Source organism: Leptodactylus fuscus, chromosome 2 (assembly GCF_031893055.1).
Source record: "Leptodactylus fuscus isolate aLepFus1 chromosome 2, aLepFus1.hap2, whole genome shotgun sequence".
NCBI classification, from domain to species: Eukaryota; Metazoa; Chordata; class Amphibia; order Anura; family Leptodactylidae; genus Leptodactylus; species Leptodactylus fuscus.
Window position 1 is genome coordinate 67,660,671 of NC_134266.1, and position 23,256 is coordinate 67,683,926.

General features: G+C 42.4%; 1 protein-coding gene across 1 annotated transcript; it reads right to left on the reverse strand.

The window, feature by feature from the left end:
• Positions 1-784: 784 nt before the first annotated feature.
• NAGPA (N-acetylglucosamine-1-phosphodiester alpha-N-acetylglucosaminidase) lies at positions 785-21,642 on the reverse strand. Its single transcript, XM_075263920.1, has 11 exons — positions 21,473-21,642; positions 18,787-19,269; positions 17,368-17,507; positions 14,830-14,938; positions 13,519-13,647; positions 11,695-11,900; positions 11,554-11,601; positions 9,192-9,320; positions 8,551-8,682; positions 8,002-8,080; positions 785-2,448 (listed from the first exon to the last, which is right to left on the reverse strand). Exons 1-11 carry the CDS (start codon positions 21,601-21,603, stop codon positions 2,217-2,219), a joined length of 1,818 nt encoding a protein of 605 aa, XP_075120021.1. The 5' UTR covers positions 21,604-21,642; the 3' UTR covers positions 785-2,216.
• Between the last annotated feature and the right edge of the window lie 1,614 nt (positions 21,643-23,256).

Genomic DNA, 23,256 nt, shown 5'->3' on the forward strand with positions numbered 1-23,256 from the left:
TACTAAAAAAAAAGGTGTTGTATTTTTTTTTAATCTATATATTTTTAGAGAAACTTTTTTGTTTAAATTATTCTTTTAGACATACATGACCATATTATGTTCTGTTCACTCAAATACAGCACAATACTCCTGTATTGCTGAACACTATGCCTATCAACTTAATGCTGCAAGCATCCTATTAGGTGATGTGAGTGGAGGCAGAGGAGGGGACAGCGGTAGCCTCCACTTCTTAGCATTGAGACTGGCCACACACTTTCGATTTCAGGTGGACATCACACAGCCATCAGATTGATGATGAGCTCATACATATGAATAATCCTACAATCATCATCCTTAAAGGGGCTCTATCAGCAAAATCATTCAGATAGAGCCCTACATATGCGTGCATAGCCTTTAAAAAGGCTATTCAGGCACTCTAAAAGTTAAATTAAACTACCCCCCCCCCCTCCCGTTTTAAAATAACTTAAAAAAGAATGTTCTCTACTTACGGAACGTGCACCCTGGGCGGGCATTCAGGGTGCGCCGTCTTCTTCTTCCACGCCTCTTCTTCCTCTGACGTCTTCGGGTCCCGTCCTCCTCCGGTGCTTGCTCGCGGACACTGATAAAAAAAAAAAATAGCCCGGGCGCATGCGCAGTAGCACGCGGCTTCTACTACGGCTACTGCGCATGCGCCCGGGCTATTTTTTTTTAATCAGTGTCCGCGAGCAAGCGCCGGAGGAGGACGGGACCCGAAGACGTCAGAGGAAGAAGAGGCGGGGAAGAAGATGAAGACGCACCCAGAATGCCCGCCCAGGGTGCACGTTCCGTAAGTAGAGAACATTCTTTTTTAAGTTATTATTTTAAAACGGGGGGGTAGTTTAATTTAACTTTTACAGTGCCTGAATAGCCTTTTTAAAGGCTATGCACGCATATGTAGGGCTCTATCTGCAGGATTTTGCTGATAGAGCCCCTTTAACAACTAAACTACAGATTGTTGGCTGTTGAAGAATCGGAGAGGTTATTGAGCCCTGACCAGCTTTATCTCCAATTTTGGCCCTTGAAGCAGTTACTGATGATGGCGCAACGGTTTGTGTGTATTGCATGCACTGACAGTGTAGTGCCTAGAACAGAATCTATGCCAGGTTGTAGTTAGGGTTCATTTCAGGCACTTACCCAAAAAATAGCATACATTCTAAGTCTGACCGGCCACTCTACACCCCGTTTTTAGAAAGTGGCAAGGGTGGTGTAAAAATACCCAAAGTTTAAGACATTTTTCATGCCACTTTTCTGATGTAAGAGGTTGAAAAATACCCCCCAATGTGTTTACGAAGTTTTTTCATTTACATGTATCCCTAGTGGGTACAATGCATTTCACAGGAGCCACCTGCAATGATGCATGGCAGATTGAAAAATAAAAAAATGGAAAAAAAACCAAAAAACAAAAAACAGTGGTTTCAGATTGGTGGGAGTCTGACTCTCAGCACCCCTTGCCAACCAGCTATTTGAAGAGGCTGCTGAGCAATGCTTTCTTGGCTTTAAAACAAGAGCAATTGGCTTTGTAGTCACCTGTTGGAACTTTTTTAACTGATGCAGACCTAAATATATAGTATTTGACACAATCAAGATAACCTTGTCTTTGTTTTAGCTGAACAGTCTATACCTGTATGTTGTTTATAAGGGCATTACCACCTCTACATTTATGGCTATATCCATAGGATATGGCATTTATACTCAGTAGATGTTGGTCCCACCTCTGGAACCTGCATCTCTCCCAAGGAGAGACCCCCTTCAGAGTCTCTCCATTCACTTATCTGGGAGTTCTGAAAATAGCCGAAAATTGTTTTACAAAAGTGAGTTAAGCATATACCTAGTCAATTCTCAATTATAAACAGCAAGTTTCTAGCAAGAAATTAGTATCAGTACCTTCCCATTATACATTTGGCAATTTTACCTATATGAACAAGGAAATAGTTTATAAAGCACAAATAATCCAGTGTTGAAAAAGCACAGTCCATCTAATAAAATAAGGCAATATTGCACTTTCCTTTTAAAAAAACAAATTCAAGAATACATTTTTTCAATACTATACATTGCAATGGATGTATTGCTAATGTACACATTCATTTCTTTAACGTTCTACACCCAAATGTTTGGGCATGTAACAAGGCACTAGACTGCTGCATAGCACAGCATGCATAGATGAAGCTGACTAATCCCAGCTGAAATTCTCATCACCTTCAACTGCTGGTTTTATAACGTGACACGTCCTCATCATTATCTGAATGATACAAGTTGCATGTCTCATACATATCTGGGACATCCACGTTTCCATTCATTTCTTGAAGTCTTTGGTAAGAATATGTCCAGTCGTTCCGTTTTTCTCTTTGAGACCAGGCCTGTCTAACATTGAACGCAATGCTAATCACCAGTAGCACCAGAAGAGTACAGCTTAATCCTGCCCACAAATGTCTACAAAACATAAGTATCACTTATTAAAATACAAAATACATGTCTCATGAACAGTTTATTAAATGAAAAAGGTTTTTGAGAGAAGTCCTCAGTAGTTGATACCTTTTTTAATGGCTAACAAACATTTTTTTGATGACATATTTCGAGCTTTCGGGACTACTATAAAGGTCCCTTCATCAGGTTGGTATAACACAATTTCTGAAGGTAGGCATATATATACAGGAATGGAGTGTTAGATGCAAAATAGATGGAAAACAGAACATGTAAATAAACAGTTTTTTTAAAAAAACATATCAGTTCACAGGAAAGTTCTCTGGGTTTATGGCTCCTTTGATCAGTGACAGTGGTGTCTAGTTGTTGTAAAACGTCATAAAACCCTGTGCCTGATTTAAGCCCCTTTGGAGAGTGTTGAACATCATCATTTAATCTCCCATATGCGGTGATCCTTTCGGTTTCTGAAATTTCCTCTTAGTATCAGGATCTTCATATCATTGGTGAGATTATGATTTTGATTGCAGAAATGTTTTGGCACAGGGAGGTCCATTCTCTGCTCTCTAATCGTATGTCTGTGTGAATTCATCCTCATCCTAAGTGCCTGGCCTGTCTCCCCTACATACAGGCCCCCAGGACCTGGTTGTCTTTTTGCAGTAGTGGATGTAGTTTGCGTGTGATTCCTCTCAGCGTCTCCAGGTGTGGGTTATATGTGACAACCAGGGGCACCCGATTGTTTTCCTGTTTGGTATTGTATTTTAATAAGTCCCATCTTGATATTTTCGTGGTCCTGTTAATTTGGTTTTCAACTGTTCTTGGATGGTAACCCTGCCTCCAGAATGTGTTTTTGAGGCCCCCAGTGTGCTTGTCTCTATCCACAGGGTCTGAACATATGTGATGGTATCTGATAACCTGGCTTTAGACAATGGAATTCTTTATGTGTTTTGGATGAAAGCTATCCCATCTTAGGTAGGTTGGGCGGTCAATCAGCTTCTGATACAGCGATGTCTCAATTTTGTTGTCCTGTATCTTGATGACATTGTCTAGGAAATTTATTTCAGAGAAAGAGTAATTGAGCGTCAGGTTAATGCTGGGATGGAACTGGTTGAATTGTTCATGGAAGGTTTTCAGCTGTTGTTCAGACCCAGTCCAAATGATTAGGATATCGTCAATGAAGCGATAGTAGGCCAGAGGTCTGGTGGTGCAGGTGGATAGGAAGTCACTCTCAAGCTTGGCCATGAAGAGAGGACAACAAAATTGAGACATCGCTGTATCGGAAGCCGATTGACCACCAAATTAACAGGGCCACGAGAATATCAAGATGGGAGTTATTAAAATACAATACCAAACAGGAAAACAATCGGGTGTCCCTGGTCGTCACATATAACCCACACCTGGAGATGCTGAGAGGAATCACACGCAAACTACATCCACTACTGCAAAAAGACCACCATCTAAAATCCATATTTCCAGACCCCCCCTCTCCTGTGCTATAGACAGCCACCAAATCTCAGGAATATGATTATTAGCAGCTCACTGTCACCTCCAACTAACAAAGGAACATTTCCATGTGGACAGAAGATGTGCAAAACATGCCCTCACATACTGACCACGGATAAAATAAAGATCCCGAACTCTGATCAACACTACAAGATCCCAGGTAACTTCACCTGCAGCACACCTAATGTGGTGTATTTGATATTGTGTACTAAGTGTCCTGGGGGCCTGTATGTAGGTGAGACAGGACAGTCACTTAGGAGGAGAATGAATTCACACAGACATACGATTAGAGAGCAAAGAATGCCAAAACACTTCTGCAATGAAAATCATAATATCACCAAGGATATGAAGATTCTGATACTAAGAGGAAATTTCAGAAACAGAAAGGATCGCCGCATATGGGAGACTAGCTGGTACCCGCGACTTCGTCTGCGGTAATTGTGGAAGTGGGTAAACAGGCGCGGGTAAGGTTTTCGTACTGTGTATAAGGTATGGGATATGAAATGTAACTTTGTATTTTGTTGTTTCTGTAATTCTGAGAATACGTGAGACTTTTGTGATGAATGTAATTTGTATTTCAGCTGCTATACGGTGTTGTTATAAACTGTACATAGTGTCTTTGGGACAGAGGTACTTCAAGTGAATATACTTGGATATACGACATTGTATGATTTGTTATTTTCCACCAGTACATGTACATTTTGGGCACAGGATACTCTTGAGCAAGCAACATAAAGTCTGTCCCTGTGCATGACAGTTTAGTAACTCCATGCGCCTCTTATTAATAGCAATTAACCCCATCATGTCCCTCACATTAACCCTTGTGTAAGAGTTACTGATAGAGATGAGCGAGTACTGTTCGGATCAGCTGATCCAAACAGCACGCTCGCATAGAAATGAATGGACGTAGCCGGCACGCGGGGGGTTAAGCGCGCCGGCTACGTCCAAGCGGAAGTACCAGGTGCATCCATTCATTTCTATGGAGCATGCTGTTCGGATCGGCTGATCCCAACAGTACTCGCTCATCTCTAGTTACTGATATGTGAGAGACTTGGAGATAATAATTAAGTATCTTCATTATTGAGGTCTTTTATTATTACCTCCATATGTCTCACATATTAGTAATCTTTATATGAGTCACACAGGGGTTAATATGAGGGGCATGATGGGGTTTATTCCTATTAATGTGAGGCACACAGGGGTTAATATGAGGGACATGATGGGGTTTATTCCTATTAATGTGAGGCACATGGAGTTACTGAGACTAAACTAATAACCCCAAATGCCTGACATTAATGAGAACAGTAATCCTATGTACCTGTGTGTTTTTCAGTTTCACTTTGCTAGCAGCTTCCTCTCCTCCTCAGGGAATGTTGGCAGGATGCAGACCACTATAGCAGGCACAGACCTGGGCGATTAAGCTCCACCCCCTGGGTTTCCTGCACCCCTCTCAAAGGGGAGTGTCCTTATGCCTCAGCTCTAGCAGCCCACTGAAGAGACTCGGACTTCATTTAACTCTTGCAGGTCCTGTGCTGCTGGTGTGCCAGTGAAATATGGCAGGAGTGCCACTCTTGGCACGTGTGCCAGGGGTTGCTGACCTCTGCTGTAGAGGGTAATATGAATTTTGTGGCTTGCTATGGTCCAAAGTGTGTGAGATTGCAGAGATAGTGATGTGAGTTTGGGTTTTGTGGGGGTCCTGGGAAAAACGTATGTGCGCTATTGTGACAAAAAGTAGCCTATTGCGCAATCGAGTGTAGTGACTATGTTTGTGGAAAATTTCAGCCAAATCGGTCGAGCGGGTTTTGCGTGATTGAGTAACAAACATCCAAACACACAAACATCCAAACTCACAAACTTTCACCTTTATAATATTAATAGGATTAAACTCATGATGACCTTCAACACTCTCCAAAGGGGGTTAAATCAGGCACAGGGTTTTATGACGTTTTATAACCACTAGACACCACGTCACTGATCAAAGAAGCCATAAACCCAGAGAACTTTCCTGTGAACTGATATATATGTTGTTTTTTTTTTTTTAAAAAAAACTGTGTATTTACATGTTCTGTTTTCCATCTAAGGGTCAGTTCACACGTGAAAACCGCCTAGCTTATTTGTGCGAGGTAAAAAACCTCGAGGAGTTTTTTTGACGCTGTTTTTTGCATTCCGCGCGGTTTTTGACGAGGTTTTTGACGCGGTTTTCGCTAGCGGTTTTCGCTAGGTTTTTTTTTTCCTATATGTGCTATAGAAACTGCAGGCGAAAACCGCGCGGTTTTTGTAAAAAACCGCGCGGTTTTGTGTGCAAAAAAACGCGCGGTTTTTTACCGCGCGGTTTTCGCCTCCCATTCACTTCTATGCAATTCTTCAGGCGTTTTCCGCCTGAAGAAAGGTCATGTCGCTTCTTCAGGCGGAAAACGCTAGGAGGAAAAAAAAAGCTAGTGGTCTACATAGACCACCATGTTAAAGGAGAGGTTTTTGAAGCGAATTCCGCTGTCAAAAACCTCCCCTTTGCCCACGTGTGAACTAGCCCTAACACTCCATTCCTGTATATATATGCCTACCTTCAGAAATTGTGTTATACCAACCTGATGAAGGGACCCTTATAGTAGTCCCAAAAGCTCGAAATATGTAAATCAAATTTTTTTTAAGTTAGCCATTAAAAAAAGGTATCAACTACTGAGGACTTCGCTCAAAAATGTTTTTAATTTCATATCCACTGGCTAACACGGTACAAGGATATTTTTTCTTATACAAAATGGACAGTTTATTAGGAATTGTTCCAAAACAGAGAGCAGGAATAAAGAGCTGCCATAGATCTCTGGCAATGTTCATATCCCAGAGAAACTATGGTATGTTGAAATGCAATATATCCAAACTTCAGGCGTATTCCATGGCATGCAATGCAAGTTACACCTTGGAGTTTCCTAGCACAGCAATGCTTGCAGCTACCTGCTGTGCAAGGAAATACAGCAAAACCCCACTTGGGACTATAGGGCTTTGCAGCACTTCTTGCTGTGAGGGAGATATGCTAAATGAACCAAATATAACCTTGGGATCAGCAGGGATCCCAGAAGTCAGATTCCCACAGATCCTAAGATGTCACCCCTAAATAACTGTAACATCTATGGTTTCATGGTAACCTCTCAAATTAATAGTTAGAAACAAATGTTTGACCTTTTACAGCCTCTATCAACTTATTACCTGTTAATAGGTACTGCACCACTGATTCTGGCACAGTTGGAGTTTTTTTCTCTAGCCCACGCCATTCAGCGAGCATTCATTGCCGTTAGTTTTGGTTCCTGATATTCTATTTAGGCTCTGTACTGTCAGGGGGGGTACAAGTCTGAGCTCAGACACTGTCTGCCTCTGATTGGAGCTCTGAATCACAACCCCTGCCTGACATCGCCCTTCTGACATTACGGAACCTAAATAGCATAGCAGGCACCAAAGCTAACTGCGCTTGTTGCTCAGGAAAGGTGAGGGCTATAGAGAAAATTCCAACTGTGCTGGAATTAGTGGAGTATCATCTATCAACACATGATACACACTTGAATTGGTTGGGGTGGTGAAAGGTCCTCTTTACTCTAAGCTCACTATCTAAAACACCATCTAAAATGGTAAAAAGGAACCTGTCGGGCACAAATCCCCAACATGCTCCTCCATTACAAAAATCAATGTCTTACTTGGAAACTGTGCAGCTTTTCAGAAGCAAAAAGTTTAAAAGAAATCCAGCTTTCCAGCAGTATATAGAACTGCCCGTGCCCAAATCGGTGAAAGGTCCTCTTTAAGCAATTCAAGTCAAATAACATAGAAATGTACAACATACCAGTAAATAAAGGCAATAATACCATGCCCTAAGGCTGCAAAATCAAACATGGATCTTTGTAATGGGGGAACTAGGTTCCCTTAAATCTAACAGATTGGCTAACCCAATGTGTGTGTAACGGAGCGGTGTAGTTTGTATTTTCTACACATATTTTTGCATTGTATTCTCTTGGCAAACTAGAAATTAAATAAAAAAAACAAACAATAACTTATTAAATGGAAAAAAAAAATTCTTACTCTGTAAGAAAAGTTTCTTTGGCACCAGAGGGGACAGCTTTCCACCAGGAGTGTAACACTGATTCCATGCAGGAGCCAACTGAAATATTAGAACAGAATGCTATAAAGTAACGGCAGCAGGAGTCTACATCTCCTAATATGCACAGGTAAGTTGCAATCTGTGCAAAAATCTAATATTAAAGGAGTTATTCACCTTTTCAGAACGAATATCGTTGGGACTTCCACAGATCCGCCGTTTATCCGGACTCACTGTATTACTAATGGCAGTAATGGCAGTGTTTGTTGATACTGTAAGAGTGTCTGACGGACTTGAATGGAACACCACAGCAATGTAATAATAATATGGTGAGTGAGTACTGCAGTGCCCAGTATGTTAACAATTCTGGGAGTTGCACACCCTGGGAAATAGCTGATCCGTGAGGGTCCGGACAGTCAGACTCATGCTAATCTAAATTATCTTAATGATAGGCCATAAATTTTGAAACCATGTTTAACCCCTTTAATAAATATTAACACAATCTTCATTCACTAGGATAATGAAAACCAAACCTTTTGATAAAAGCTCAAGTGTCCTGGACTCATAGGTATAGTTGCAGTTTCCTGTCACAGGATGGCAGTAACACTGTTTCTCGCAATGGCAAACTTCCCGGCATCTTAAGCCATAAAAGCCAAAAGGGCATGCTGGAATAAAATACAGTATTGGATAGAGATTTTTATAATAGAGGTATTACATAACTTCTAGAAGGCATACAGTGGCAGGATATGCCAAATGTTTAAAAACACTGAATTCAAAAATTCCCCTTGTAAAATCTAACCCTTACTGAGGCCCGGTTCACATCTGCGTTCAGGGAGTCTGCTTTGGGAGCTCCTGAACAGAAACCTATCTGCATAAAAAAAGCGGTTAGCTAAGGAAACTCGCGGACCCTATAGATTATAATGGGGTCCATGTGTTTTCCGCATGAAAAATGCAGAAAGAAAAAGTGCTGCTTGGAGGACTTTTCTCTACACGTATTTCAAGTGATTAGGGGAATGGAATCTCCGATTGCAGATGTGAACCGGGCCTTGATGTAAGCATATGAGAAAAAAAAAAAGTTATAAAACTCAATATTGGTGCAGATGATAAAGTTTCACATTATTATTATTTTTTTTTACAGCTATGAAAAGCAGTGCAGTAGGATATAAGAATTTACCTTCTTCACAGTACCGTCCTGTAAATCCTGCTGGGCATTCACAAGTCCCATTCACATGGTCACATGTGCCATTGTTCTGACAATGACACACGCTGGTGCATCCATCTCCATAGTATCCATGGTTACAGGCTGGAAAGGAAATGCAAATGTATACTCTCGTACATGAAACACATTCACGGGTCCAAGCTACCTATGTCTGTTTTATGTAAATAAAGCTTAAAGGGTTTGTACAGAATTATGAATAGGGGGCTGACTTTCTCCCCCAGAAACACTGCAGCCCAGAATCTTTCAAGTGATGATAGCTGATCTACAATACCAGACAACCAAACGGGTAACCGAGGTGCTGCTTACTGAAAATAAGATAATCCTTTATTATAGTAATCCCACAGGGCGAGTATGTCAACATGCAGAAAATACAGACATTAGCTTTATATCCATATTATAGATGCATAATGGTGAGCCGTTTTCTATAAGGGAACAAGAAACACATAAAGGCTGTGTTCACACATTGGGTGAGGTTTATTAATATTGTATGCTAGATTTCTGGTGTATGGTGTGCTGTCCATGCCACTTTCCAGAGAAGGGGGTGTAGTGTCGGTGTGCTAGGGGTATGGCTATTGGTCCTGCTAGGTTTATTATAATTTATGCCAGAAAATTTGTGTAAGTGATGCTGGAAATCTAGGCCAGCTATGAGTAGGCCTAGATATCACCCCAAGCACATGGCCTGGCAGAGGGTGCACTGCCCCCAAACATCTGATCTGCAATGGTCCCGGCTGTCTGACCATTATAGATATAATTGCCAAGAGCTATCTAAGATGTATGTTCAGAAATAACATTTTTTTTTGATTGCTCAAGCAAATCATGCAATAAACCTCCGCAAAAGATTGCAGTACATAATAAAACCTAATTCACATAGTGAGGAAGAATATTTTTGCACATGTTACAGCATACTGTAAACTTCCAAACCCTGCAGCATGTCAATAACGCTGCATATTTCACTCCTTTCTACGTAACTATTAGACAATTTGGCAGAAAATTTATTGTCAGAAAACTCTTCAGTAACAACTTGTGCTACATAAGCACATATTCATAGGCTTGCTTCCACTTACTCCCATTCTCTGCTTGGGGCAGAAATGCCAACTAACAAAGCAAATGTGTGTTTGTCACTGACAGATTCTTACAGTAACTTGTGTAAACTGAAGATATGCTGGCAGCAATAAAAGAATCATTTTATTTCATGAATTCCATGTATGTCTTAAAACATTTGTCCCCAAACAAATTTCATAACCATAACTTGTAACCAAGCAAACTAGCACTATGAATTAGCAACTATAAATCAAATGGAAGATCCTGTGGAGTATTTTGTTCCTTTTGTTTCTATTGTTAAGCATGGACAATGGCTCAAGACCTGGAGACCTGCACATGTGCCTGTTACCATCCCCCCAGGAGCTAAGGACAGCATGGACACCATGTGGCATGGAGGAGAAACCTACATGGAAGTGTGGACTTCTTTTCAAGGAGATGATTTTTGGAGTCTATTGCTGATGTGTGAAGATGCCTACAGCTGACTGGTATTTCTTTCTTTTACTGTGGACACGTGGGACTCTGTTACAACCTGGGAACCTACCATCACCCACCCACCCCAGGAGTTATGGAAGCTTGGCAAGAGAGCAGCACCCTGTCTACCTGGACGACTTCAGACCTCTCTGGGCAGTAGAACACAGTGGTAAGAAGAAAGGAAGAGGAGGGCTTGTGATGAAGGATATTTGGGGCATTTTTTTGTGGTTAATGGACAATAGCGCTGATGTAAGATACCAAACTATCAGCTGTGAGCATGAGATCTCACCACCTATCAAAGAACTACCACATGTTATCATGATAGCTGCATATGTCCCCCACCTCTGCAAAAAAAACGTTTTTTTGCCTGTTATATCTACATGCTGTGACCCCCCTCCTCATGTCCTCCAACCACGGTCGGGCTGTATTATTAACATCACTTCACACAGAGAACTAAATGATCCTGCAGTGTGTCTGTGTTTCTTTCTTTTTTAGTTGCTATGATTCCTAGGATTTCTCTATCTGCCATGAGCTTGTATGTGTTTTTCTCTCTTGTTATATACTACTGTACCATCTATGAAACTGTATCAAAGGATTATCTTATCTTATATGCCTGGTTAATGGCCAGGTTTAACAAATGGAGGTTTAACAAGCCCAAATCGATCAGCACTTGTTAAATGGGCTCTAAGTCCTATCTCCCATTCTTTCTACACTTTTCTTATTTTTGCCTCCTGTTCTTTTCTGTACTGTAATCGGATTAAGAGAGCTCTACTATAAAGGTGCCTTTATAAATTAGGACACTTACCAGTACTGCAGTTACCATCCATCCAGCCAGAGTCACAAACACATCCATCTGTGGATGAGAAAGTACAAGCAGCCATTATAAAAAAAAAAAAATCTCAGTGGCTCTTATAATAAGTATAACACACAAACAGGATATACATACTTGGGGTGCAGGTTCCATGAGTACTGCAGTTTGATGGGCCACAGCTTAGAACATTGCAAGAAGTCTCTGTCCAATAGCCTGTACAATGACACTCTCCAGCAATACACTGTCCATGGCCGCTGCAGTCTGGGGGATCACATAAGGGTTCATGGACACATACAACTGTAGACACGCTCCGGGGGCAACGCCACATTGCATTAAACAGACTGTGGACACAAATAAAATCAACAAATCAACTGGACAAAAACCTCCCCAAAACATAACAACCCACCCCAATCCCTATGCAGTGTCTACATAGAGGCACTGCATGTAAAAATTGTGGTAGTGCTCGGTCCCCTTCTGTGAAAAATAAAGGCCCCATACATTGCACAACCTGGGAGGGTGGCAATATATAGACTAAGCAATATGCAAGGTTTAACTAGGCTCTTTTTATTAGAAGGGGTTATTGGAATGTGTTGCAGGCATCAAATTCAAGTTTATGAATTAAAATCCATGTACAAAATGTAAGTTTATACATTTGAACATTAAATACGTTGTCTTTGCAGTGTATTCAATTGAATATAGGTTGAAAAGGATTTATGTTTGTATTTACGTTTTACACAACGTCCCAACTTCATTGGAATTGAAGTTGTACAATTTAAGGCTGAGGCCTCACATCGGGGAAACGCAGCTTTTTTGTTGAAGATTTTGCTGTGGCCTTTGGGCCGGGCCACATATGGTGGAAAAAAAACCACAGTGTTTTACAGTCCCTGCAAAGTGTAAGGGATTCTAGCGAATCCCATCCGTGAAGTGGGAAAAAAAAGCTCAGCGAACATGCTGCCATGTCCAAAACCGTCACAGTTTTGGAAATTGCAGCATGTCAATTATACCTACGGAAAAACCGGTGGTTTCCCTATAAGTGTGATTGAAGCAACATTGATAGAAACATTGAAGAAACATTATAAGGATAGTACTCGGAAGTTTAAAGGACATAATTTGGACACAGCAAATGCAGATCACATAGTGAACAAATAAAAAATCGGTACTATTCCGTTATCGGGCCAGCAGCAGCGCATTTCAGCACCAGCTTTCGGGACAGCAGTTCAGTTCAGCAGCGGGAATTACAATGACATCCGAGGACTGCTGGCCCGATGCTTGTGCCCAGTAGCCAGTACATCAATGACCCCCCCTCCATCTCCTCCTCCTTCCAGTGCTGCCCCCCAGCTCTCCTTACATCTACCCCGTACCCTCTCCCCGCCACATGACTAAGCCGATGCTGGCCCGATGATAGAGGCCGTGCTTGTGTGTAGTAGGCAGTACATCGATCGATGCCCTCATCCTCCTCTTCCTTCCAGTGCTGCCCCCCAGCTCTTCTTACATCTGCCCCGTACCCTCTCCCTGTAATAGGCCTCACCGTAAATCTTGAGCAATGAATGCTACTAGATAGCCGCCGGACGCTGCAGAAAGTTTGTCCCTCCGGCTCGCTGTAGCTCACCGTTCCTATAGTCGGCGTGTTTCTTGTCAGGGCCTGGATTGAGCCCCGGTGTCTTTCCTTTCGGTCTCGGTACTAGCGCTGAGGTGAGGCCTAGTCGTGTGGCGGGGAGAGGGTACGGGGAAGATGTAAGGAGAGCTGGGGGGCAGCACTGGCAGGAGGAGAAGGATGGGGGAGGGGGGTCATCGATGTACTGGTTACTGGGCACAAGCATCGGGCCAGCAGTCCTCGGATGTCATTGTAATTCCCGCTGCTGAACTGCTGTCCCGAAAGCTGCTGCTGAACTGCGCTGCTGCTGGCCCGATAACGGAATAGTACCAAAAAATCTATACAGTTCTCTTATCCATACACACCAGTGATCGGAGGGATAGTTGGCAAGTGTCCCATTAATAACCAGAGTAGCAGATCCTCCGCCATCCAGATTTATAGCATTAATAACTCCTTGTTGTTTTAGAAATTTAGCCACCTCCCATAAGTTCATCCTAAAGAAAAAATTATATTTCAAGCAATCGAAGATATAACACACATACTATTATAATGGACAGTTGTAAATCCAGCTCTATAGAGATTTCATACAGGCGATGTATCACTTATACTATGGCACATCATGTTTGTTAAATGGATTATCCAAGATTAGAAGACATGGCTGCTTTCTTTCAGAAAGAGCGCTACTTTTTATCAGAAAAATTAAAGGAGTACTCCATCTGAAGAACTCAATGATAGTATGCAGACTTGTACCTTAAAGGGATTCTACCATTAAAGCAACTTTTTTTCTAATTACCACGTCGGAATAGCCTTAAGAAAGGCTATTCGTCTCCTACCTTTAGATGTGGTCTCCATCGCACCGTTCCTTAGAAATACCGGTGCTTACTGGTATGCTAATGAGGTCTTGGCAGCTATGGGGGCGTCCTTCTTCTTCATCTGCTTCCTCCCCTTGTCTGTCGTCTTCTTTCTTCATCATGTCTGACGCCTGCGCAGTCAGCTCCGACAGCGAGACCCTGTTAGAGCCGACTGCGCATGCTCAGTAAGGTCCGTACAGCCCTCCAACGCCTGGATGAGTTCACTTGCGCGTCGGAGGGCTGTACGGACCTTACTGAGCATGCGCAGTCGGCTTTAACAGTCTGCTGTCAGAGCCGACTGCGTAGGCGTCAGACATAACGAAGAAAGAAGACAACAGACAAGAGGAGGAAGCAGATGAAGAAGAAGGACGCCCCCATTGCTGCCGAGACCTCATTAGCATACCAGTAAGCACCGGTATTTCTAAGGAACGGCGCAATGGAGACCACATCTAAAGGTAGGAGACGAATAGCCTTTCTTAAGGCTATTCCAACGTGGTAATTAGAAAAAAAGTTACTTTAATGGTAGAATCCCTTTAAGCTAAATGAAGTGTTCTACCCAATACATTGCTTCATCTACAGTGGGTACGGAAAATATTCAGACCCCTTTACATTTTTCATTCTTTGTTTCATTGCAGCCATTTGCTAAAAGCAAAAAAGTTCATTTTAAGTCTCATTAATGTACACTCAGCTTTAGCTAACGTCACATACCCATCCAATCCGATCATTTATAAAGAAAACATCACATTATGTTTATATGGACTTTTTCAAACTGATACTGAACGTATGAATATTACAGAAAATGTATCATTAACACTCAAGTCTTACCCTCTGTCTGTAGTCTGGCCATCTACATGGAACAGAATAAGTCGGCCATCTTTATCATGGCCAAGAGCGGTCCTAGCAGAGATCACATTCATAAAATAATCAAAAGTACCTAAGAAAAAAATAAATAAATAATTGAATAAATAAAAGAAGCCAAAAAAATTATACAAATCCTGCATACCTATACTAACAGCCTCTAAAAGGTTTACCTAGCAAACGCAGCTGATCCTTTTCCTTAGACAAGTTTCACATGAGAATATGGGTTAAGTTTCCTGGCCCAACCTTATGAAGCTATCAGTTTGGATCACCAAACCAGCAGTTAGGCCTTGACACTTGGACATAAGTTGGCCTAAAACTTCTTTCTCACGCACTTTTTCTCGGTCACATTGTTTGTCTTGCATCCTTCTTGTCATCAAGAAGTCAATTTAAAAAATGTCTGAAAATAGTCATACCCAGAGCATGCTGACTCACAGAACAAGGGGTTGTCCAGTTTTTTTTTTTAAACTAGACAAAAAAAAGTGAGAAAAAAACATCCCCCGAAAAATTACTCACCTGTCCCCGATGCTAAGGTAGATTTGGACCTGCTGCTCCAATGTTTTCTTCCGGTGAAAGTCGCCGCCACATGTGACTTCTGAGGCCAATCAGTGGCCTCAACGAAGGACAAAAGGCGTCACTACCAGAGACGTTCCCAGGTCCTTTCCTAAGGCCGGTTCCCAGGTCCTTTCCTTAGGCCGCTGATTGGCCTCAGCAGTCACATGTGGTGGGGAAAACATTGGAGCAGCAGGTCCAAATCTACCTTAGCATCGGGGACAGGTGAGTAATTTTTTTGGGGGATGTTTCTTTCTCACTTTTTTTTTTGTCTAGTAGGACCAAACCACGCTGGGGGGCACCTGAGCACTGGGGACAGGTGAGAATGTTTTTTTTATTTGTTTTTTTTTTTTTTCCCCTTCTCTCAGGCCAATTAAAAAAAAATGTATCCTGCCTAATCTCTTTAATATTGCAAAGAAAAAATGCATTATTTGCAATACAGCATTTCATAACTCCCTACTGACCTATACCTAATATCTGCCCATGATGCATTTGCTCAAGAAATAAGTGGATTTTTTCCTAATACTACATCTTCTTTATATAGCCACAACATATTCCACAGCATTGTACAAACCATAGGGTTCATGTATAGACAAAAATGAAACGTTACAGTGTAAGAAATTAATTCACATAATCACTGCACTGGCTGAATATTCACTAAAGAATACAATATAAACTTACTACCTTCATCCACAAAACTCTCCATGGCGCTGCACCTCCCTACTCTCTATCTCCAATTGGCCAATCCTATATTATTAGAGCCTCCCTCTCCTGTTTCCATTTCTCCAAGGCTGCACCACTTCTCTGCGATGCACTACCCTAGAAAATCAGATTAACCCCCAACTTCTACAGTTTCAAGTACATCCAATAGGCCTCCCTGAAGAGATGTTTTTATCACATTTCCTAATTGCACACTTCTGCAGTTATGATCCCCAAACTAACCTTTCTCTGCTCACACCGCCTCTGCACATTATCCCACAGGACATGATGTCTCTATCTGCATGTAACTCTATATCCCCAGGCAATACAGATCAACACATATAAGGATAACAGCTGGTAATGGCTCATACAGCCTGATTTACTTGTGTTTAACCTTTTTTGTGAAAATGGCTGGTTCACAGTGTAAGCACTGCTACCTTGTATGAATACCTTCGGCCTCTAATTGTTTAAAAAAATATATATAAAAAAATAAAAATACTGTAAGGTTATGTCCACGTGACGTGCATACAATGCAGATTTTCAATACAGATTTGTGGATGAATAGTCTGGAGAGTTACACGTAAGCAACACATCAAATGATTGTGGTCTATGATGCTGGGACTCCTTGGAGTTCTACTGTATATAGTGTGGAACAGTAGATCAACAATGACGTCTACCTTCATAGGTCACTATGATTCTCCAAGTCTGGGTCTCCTGACTGGGTCCCATTTGGGAAATTCAGCTGATGTAGGGGCTAGATATTCTTGCCTCTATTTGCCAGGGTGCAGGAGGTCTTTTGATGCAGATTTTTTATGGCAAAATTGACAGTAAAATTGTCAACATATCAATAGCTAACCCTTGCATATTTTGGTAAATTGATATGCATGGCTGTACCGTAAGGCACATTACAGAAACACAGCTTTTTTTATTGGAGATTTTACTTGTTTTTTTGAACCAAAGCTAAGAATAGCTACACAATGAATGGGAAATATATAGAAAGTACTTCTATTTCTCCCTTCTGGCCAGTCCACTCCGGGCTTTGGCTCAGAGAAATGCAGCAAAATCTGCAATGAAAAAAAAAAGTTGCATTTCTACAACATAGGGCCTCAGCCTATGGCAGATTTAGTTTTCTAAGAATATGTGAAAAAAAAAAAAAAATTATAAAAAATTATATATTTTGGGATCATTAGCTGTATTATTATAACCACAGGGCAAAGTGTGAATGGAGTTCTGGTCCAACATGTTTCCACCTACCAGTGTTCTGAGTCTTGTCACATTCTACATTCTTGCTCTGTTCTAGGTACACTTCACCATTGCGCAGCAACCACCCAACTCCACTCACTAGCTGCACAAAGGGGTTCTCGGTACTCAGTACCTCCTCTTCTGATAGATATCTACAAACCAGACAGGTCAATATGAGCAGTTATTTGAGGGGCAGCAGCAGTTTAAACTATATAGTGGTGTATGGTCAGTTTTACAATGCAATTACGGCATTCATCAGCACAGAGCCATAACAGCATACACAGCACTTCTATAGGACCTTTTCACACCCTTACAGGCTTCCAATTCCAGAAGGAGACGTGCATAGATTTTTCTTTAACTTTATGTATTAATCTGACCAACTAAACAAATATAGCACGCTATATATCCATTGGTTGCTGTATTTGGGTTCTTCCACACTGCGTGTTGCAGTTTGTTGGAGATACATATAGGGGGAATTTCTCAATATATAGCTCCAGCTATAGTACCCATCATCCATAGGCTCCCATAGTAAAAAAAAACCAAAACAAAACATAGTGCTTGCAATAAGCATCTATAAGGAATAGGCCAACAGACTGCTATTTCAGTATACAGTTTGAGAGGGGACAGAAGTATACTGTTTAGGCCTTGATCAGATGAATGATAGCCTTTGAATACATTTGATACATGCACCAGGACCATGCCCAAAGGACAGAGTATGCCTTTGCAACATTGTATTCTGAGCCCTTACAGCCCACTGATGAAAACACTGGATCAACACTGCTTTAGATCCGGTGATGGGATCCATTTAAAGGTGTTAAGGTGACCACACACCTTATGTTAGGTTCACACTAGCATCGCCTGTCCATTAGAGGACCAGAACAAAGGACTGGTCGATCTCTAAAATACCGGTTACATCTGGAGCCCGGCAGACTCCTTTGATTATTACGCGGTCCATCGGATGTCCGGTGTTCTGAAACTGGCGGATGAAAAAGCCACGCAAGCAGGATTTTTTCCATTCGCCAATTTCAGGCAGACCATGCAACAAAGTCTCCTACTGATACTCCAGTACAAATGTGACTTAAATAGTTATCAATAGGTATCCCATAAGACTCCCTTCATACACATGCATGCTCAGCTTGGTCAAGGGTGTATGTGTCTTCAATAGAAAAGTGGAATATGCTGCTTCTCCATGGAGAACAAAGGGATTGGGCTTTGAAATCCAACATGCATGACCTTTCTTCATCTCGACATTATCTGTTTGGGGAAGACTGAAAAGACCCCATTCACATTAGACAGTTGTCAGTCTGGTAAATCAGTGGGTTTAGCAGACTTTTCTCTAATGTGTATGGGGTGGCTTTAGCTATACTCTATGTGCATTTAATCTCACATATTAAGTACCCCATACCTGAAAGGACTTCGTTCAGTACTTACCCAAAAACCATGGTCCCATCTGCCCTGATGCCAAACTGTGCATTTTGAATCCCTCCAGAATTTTGCACCAATCTGCCATTACTGACAATATTTCCAAGACATTGCATAGTGGTAGTATCAAAATATCCTCCATTTTGGGCAACAATGCATTTCCCGTATTTCACAGTTTCTTCTACTGTTGCCGTCATATTTCTCATACAACTGCCCGGCTTCCCAGGCTCCAGTACAGACACAGTCCTTAAAGGGTTATTAATAAAGGTGAAGTGCCCATAAACAGTCTTTTTCACACCCTCAGTAAAGATTGATACAAACGTTCTAGTCGTGGCCACTGGGTACGTGGTGTCATTATTACTGGCCCACACTTCATGCGTGGTGTTCCCATGCTTAAGAGGCAGGCAGCTTCTGGTCTCACGATGGCTACGGCTTGGACCATGCTTGGCAGAGACGCCATAGGGCAGTAGTAAATCATCAACCATGGAGGTCCTAATAGAGGGCACACACAATAGATACATTTTTACTACTTTGCATATTTGTGCAGTTTATATACAGTGATGACGTCTCAAAGTGACTGAATAGTCCTGCGTCACCCCCAAGGATTTCTGTACATCCCAATCCCTTCCAACACAGATATGTGACCAGAGTGTTGTGTTGGTAGGCTCTTATGTTGTCACAGTCTGAATGATTTCTTCACATATGTACAAGCCATGGTAAGACTCTGATTTCTGCCAACTCTGACCCTACCTAAAATTGGTCCTAGATCAAACTTCAGAGCCCTGGGTGTGACCGCTCAGCCAATAACTAACAGTTGTGATCTGCTATCGCCATTGTCTGAGTGGTCAAATGTCGAGAGGAACCAGAAAGAGCAGATAATTCTGGAGGAACCTAGGAAGTGTTTCTGAGTAAGTGTTCTTTCTTTAAAAATATTTTGACTGGGAAGACAATTCCTTGAAAAATCAATTATAGGAGGATTTGATCTTTTACAGATAAGGGCTCATTCACATCTGCGCCCGGTCTCCGTTCTGCAGGTTTCCGTTTCCTGCACAAAACAGAGGCAGGAGACTGAAACCTGCATGATTCTCTCACCCATTCATTTGAATGGGTTTGAAAGATGTCCAGCGGTGAGCGTTTTATGCTCTCCGCGAAACCGTTTTTTTAAATCGGACACAGAGTCAGACATGCAGTACTCTGTGTCCGGTTTAGAAAAACAGTTTTGTGGCGGAGAGCATAAAAGGCTCACCGCTGCACCCGGTCTGACAGGTTTCCGTCTTCTGCATGCAGAAGACGAAAACCACAGAACGGAGACCCGAACGCTAGTGTGAACCTAGCATAAGGCTGGGTTCACATCTGCGCTTGTTCACCGTTCGGAGATTTCGCTTGAAAAACGCGGAGAAAAAAGTCCTACAAGTAGCACTTTTCTCTCTGCATTTTTTGGGTAGAAACCCAGCAGACTCCATTAAGTCTATGGGGACCACAGTTAACAGCTTTTAAAGCAGATTTGATATCTGTTTTTCAAGTCCCCAAGCAGACACAAAGAACGGAAACTCGAGCACAGGTGTGAACCTAGAATCAGTTTACATGGAGTTTTATTTTCAGGAGAATTTTTGAGGCAGAATCTGCCTGCCAACCCTTCATTTCAATGGGAGACAGTAGATTTTTTTCAGCTACAGAAAAGAAAAAAGAAAAGCAGCACCATAACCTATCTTCAGGAGGATTCCACCTTGCAAAGCCCATTGAAATGAATAGGAGGCAGAAAAAAACACTCCAAAAAAGCATCCCACTCATTTCAATGGGGTTTGCAAGGTGCAATCCTCCTGAACATAAGTTCTGGCGCTTCCTGGTACTGATTCCCACCGAAACAAATCCATCAAAGAAAGTACAACTAGAACACGTTTACAGTGGTTTGTTTTCCTTTCATGTGTAGATTTCGGTACATTGTCCGTGTAGGAATCCGCATGAAAATAAGGCTTACTACAGCCTCCTGTTGTTTCCAATGGAAAGCCGCAGCAGATTCTCCTGCACATGGAATTTAGCTCCCGCAGCAGCCAGGCTTTTCTTGCTGTAAATACTGTATTGGCTTCTACTGAATGAACCAGAGGCTAGATCTGCAGGAAAAATACTGTACATGTTGTTTTTTTTCCTGCAATGTGAACATAGACTTAGACTAGGGCTGCACTGCGACTCCCACTGTACATGTAGCTCATCCTGAAATTCCTTTACTATGCTAGTGAATGGAGCCATTCTGCGACCATGACTACTGTCACAATGTGATCGAACACAACTCAATTTTTATTACGACTAGAAGTTACAGATACAATAAGGTTCTGCTCAGTAACATTAGTGAAGGTATCAAAAGGTGAACTTGCGACCCTGAGTCAAGGCCAAAGTTGCCAAGTGACCCCAGTGTTACTGATGTGATCCCCAATAATGGGAAGTCCAGGTTATAATAGGATACGTATAATGACCCTGTATAACAGCACCCTGGGGACCCGCACTGTTTGCACCCAGCACCCCCTCCCGGGATCACCTGCACCGACCACCCTCGCATAAAACCAATAGAGACCAAGAATAAAGAGATAAAGAAGGCAGATCTGGTCCTGACACTACTGGTTACACAAGGAACTCCACCGAGCAACTTCGAATACGTCAGCTCAGTCAGCGCCGTCCTCCCGCTCCCTCCGCACTGTACCTGGCGCTGACATGGAGCCAGCAATGCACGAAGAGCGCGATCTGCAGCGTCCGCCGGTACAGCGCCGGGAAATAGCGCGGACACAGATGAGACAGGACAAACCTCTCTGCTCTCCTCCTGGGTGCCGACATGTTACACTTACAGCGGTCACATGACTGCTTCCTGGGTGACGTCACCACCCTGAAGCGCTATATAACACGCGGAGCGCTGTGTGTGGTGACAGACTGTTACACATGTGACATAATACCATATATAGCCGGGTCACAAGTAGCTTGCCTCAGTATAATGGTATTGCTGCGGTCACACTCATTAAAAGCTGAAGTAAAACTTACAAAAGTAGATTCAGCAAAATGCAGAAGTAGAAGTAGTTACTGGATATTTCCAGTTGAAGCCAGTCATAACGTTACCTTAAAAAAAAAAAAAGTAAAACCTGCATAAAAAAAAGCCCCACAGCTTTAGGGTAAGGCGTCACACTGCAAAAGAACACAACTTTTTTTGTTGCAGATTTTGCTGTGGTTTTTTGAGCCAATGCCAGGTGTGGATTGAGCAGAAGGTAGATGTATAAGAACTTCCTATATAATTCCCATTCCTTTTGTAGCAATTCTTGGCTTTGGCTCAAAAAAAAACGCAGCAAAATCTGCAACAAAAAAAGCTGCGTCTCTGCAACATGGGGCAGGTTTCCGTCTTCTGCTGACAGAAGACGGAAACCTGGCAGACAGAGTCCGGCTGTGAGGGCCTGTGAGCAGTTTTTTTTTTAACCAGGCACAAAGCCCTGCATTTCCAACTTTGTGTCCGGTTAAAAAAAAAAAAGATTTCGCAGCGGAGAGCACAAAACGCTCACCGGCGCTTACGGCCGGCCACTTTCCAAACCCATTCAAATGAATGGATTTGAAAGATGACTGACGGTTTCCGTCTCCTGCCCAGTTTCAGGCAGGAAACAGAAACCTGCAAAACGGAGATCAGGGCATAGATGTGAACAAGCCCTTAGGCTGAGGAAAAGCTGCTTTTTTGTTGCAGATTTTGCTGCCTTTTTTTGTGTTAGCCGGGCATGTATGTAGCAGAAGGGACAAGTATAAGGGTATGTTCACACAGCGGAAAATGGATTACGCGTGCGAAAATACCGCATGGCAAGCTGTGACGGAATGCCGATACAGTGCAGCAGCATCCAGTCGCGGCATTCCGCTCCGGATTAGGCCCGAATCTATCTATCTACAGGAAAGGGAGTAACTTTCTGATTGTTGGCAGGCTGACTGCTGGATCCCCCTAATAACAACTGTGGTGTTTTCCACCCCAATTTGAACAGAAATGTTATCAAAGATACTTGTTACTGCTCTTTAACGTTCAGTAGGCTCACCATAGGTATAAGCACTTGGCTCTAACGTTGGCAAAACACCCCCAAACATCAGCTCACTGCTCCCTGGTGGCTCACATGCAAGGTAATATCAAAAGAAAAGAGTTCACAAACTTGGTCAGTGTCTCCAATGGCCCCTCCGAACCGAGTGGCGCAGGGGTACTATGGTACAGCACACCCAAGTTCTCATGATCACCTGGGGTTTCAGTGGTTAAATCCCCACCAACTAGGAAGCTATCCCCTATACTTGTAATGGCAAACCTATGGCACACATGCCAGAGAGCCCTCTCTGCTGGCATATGTGCCGTCACCAAGATCGCTCACTAACAGGGAATCTGATACAGGATTCTCCGTTAGTGAGCAATTGCTGCTTTCAGCTGTGTGTGCAAATGCTGAAAGCTGTAAGTGTAGGCTGCGAGTCTGCGTGACCATG

Bases quoted from the DNA above. Each gene is read 5' to 3' on its own strand.
- NAGPA (XM_075263920.1), bottom strand. From the start codon at position 21,603: ATGTCGGCACCCAGGAGGAGAGCAGAGAGGTTTGTCCTGTCTCATCTG. The intron at 19,270-21,472 runs GTACAGTGCGGA...GCCCTCTATTAG, and splicing joins TGGCTCCATGTCAGCGCCAG to GACCTCCATGGTTGATGATT. The intron at 8,081-8,550 runs GTTTGGTTTTCA...CTAATATTTCAG, and splicing joins ACTTGAGCTTTTATCAAAAG to TTGGCTCCTGCATGGAATCA.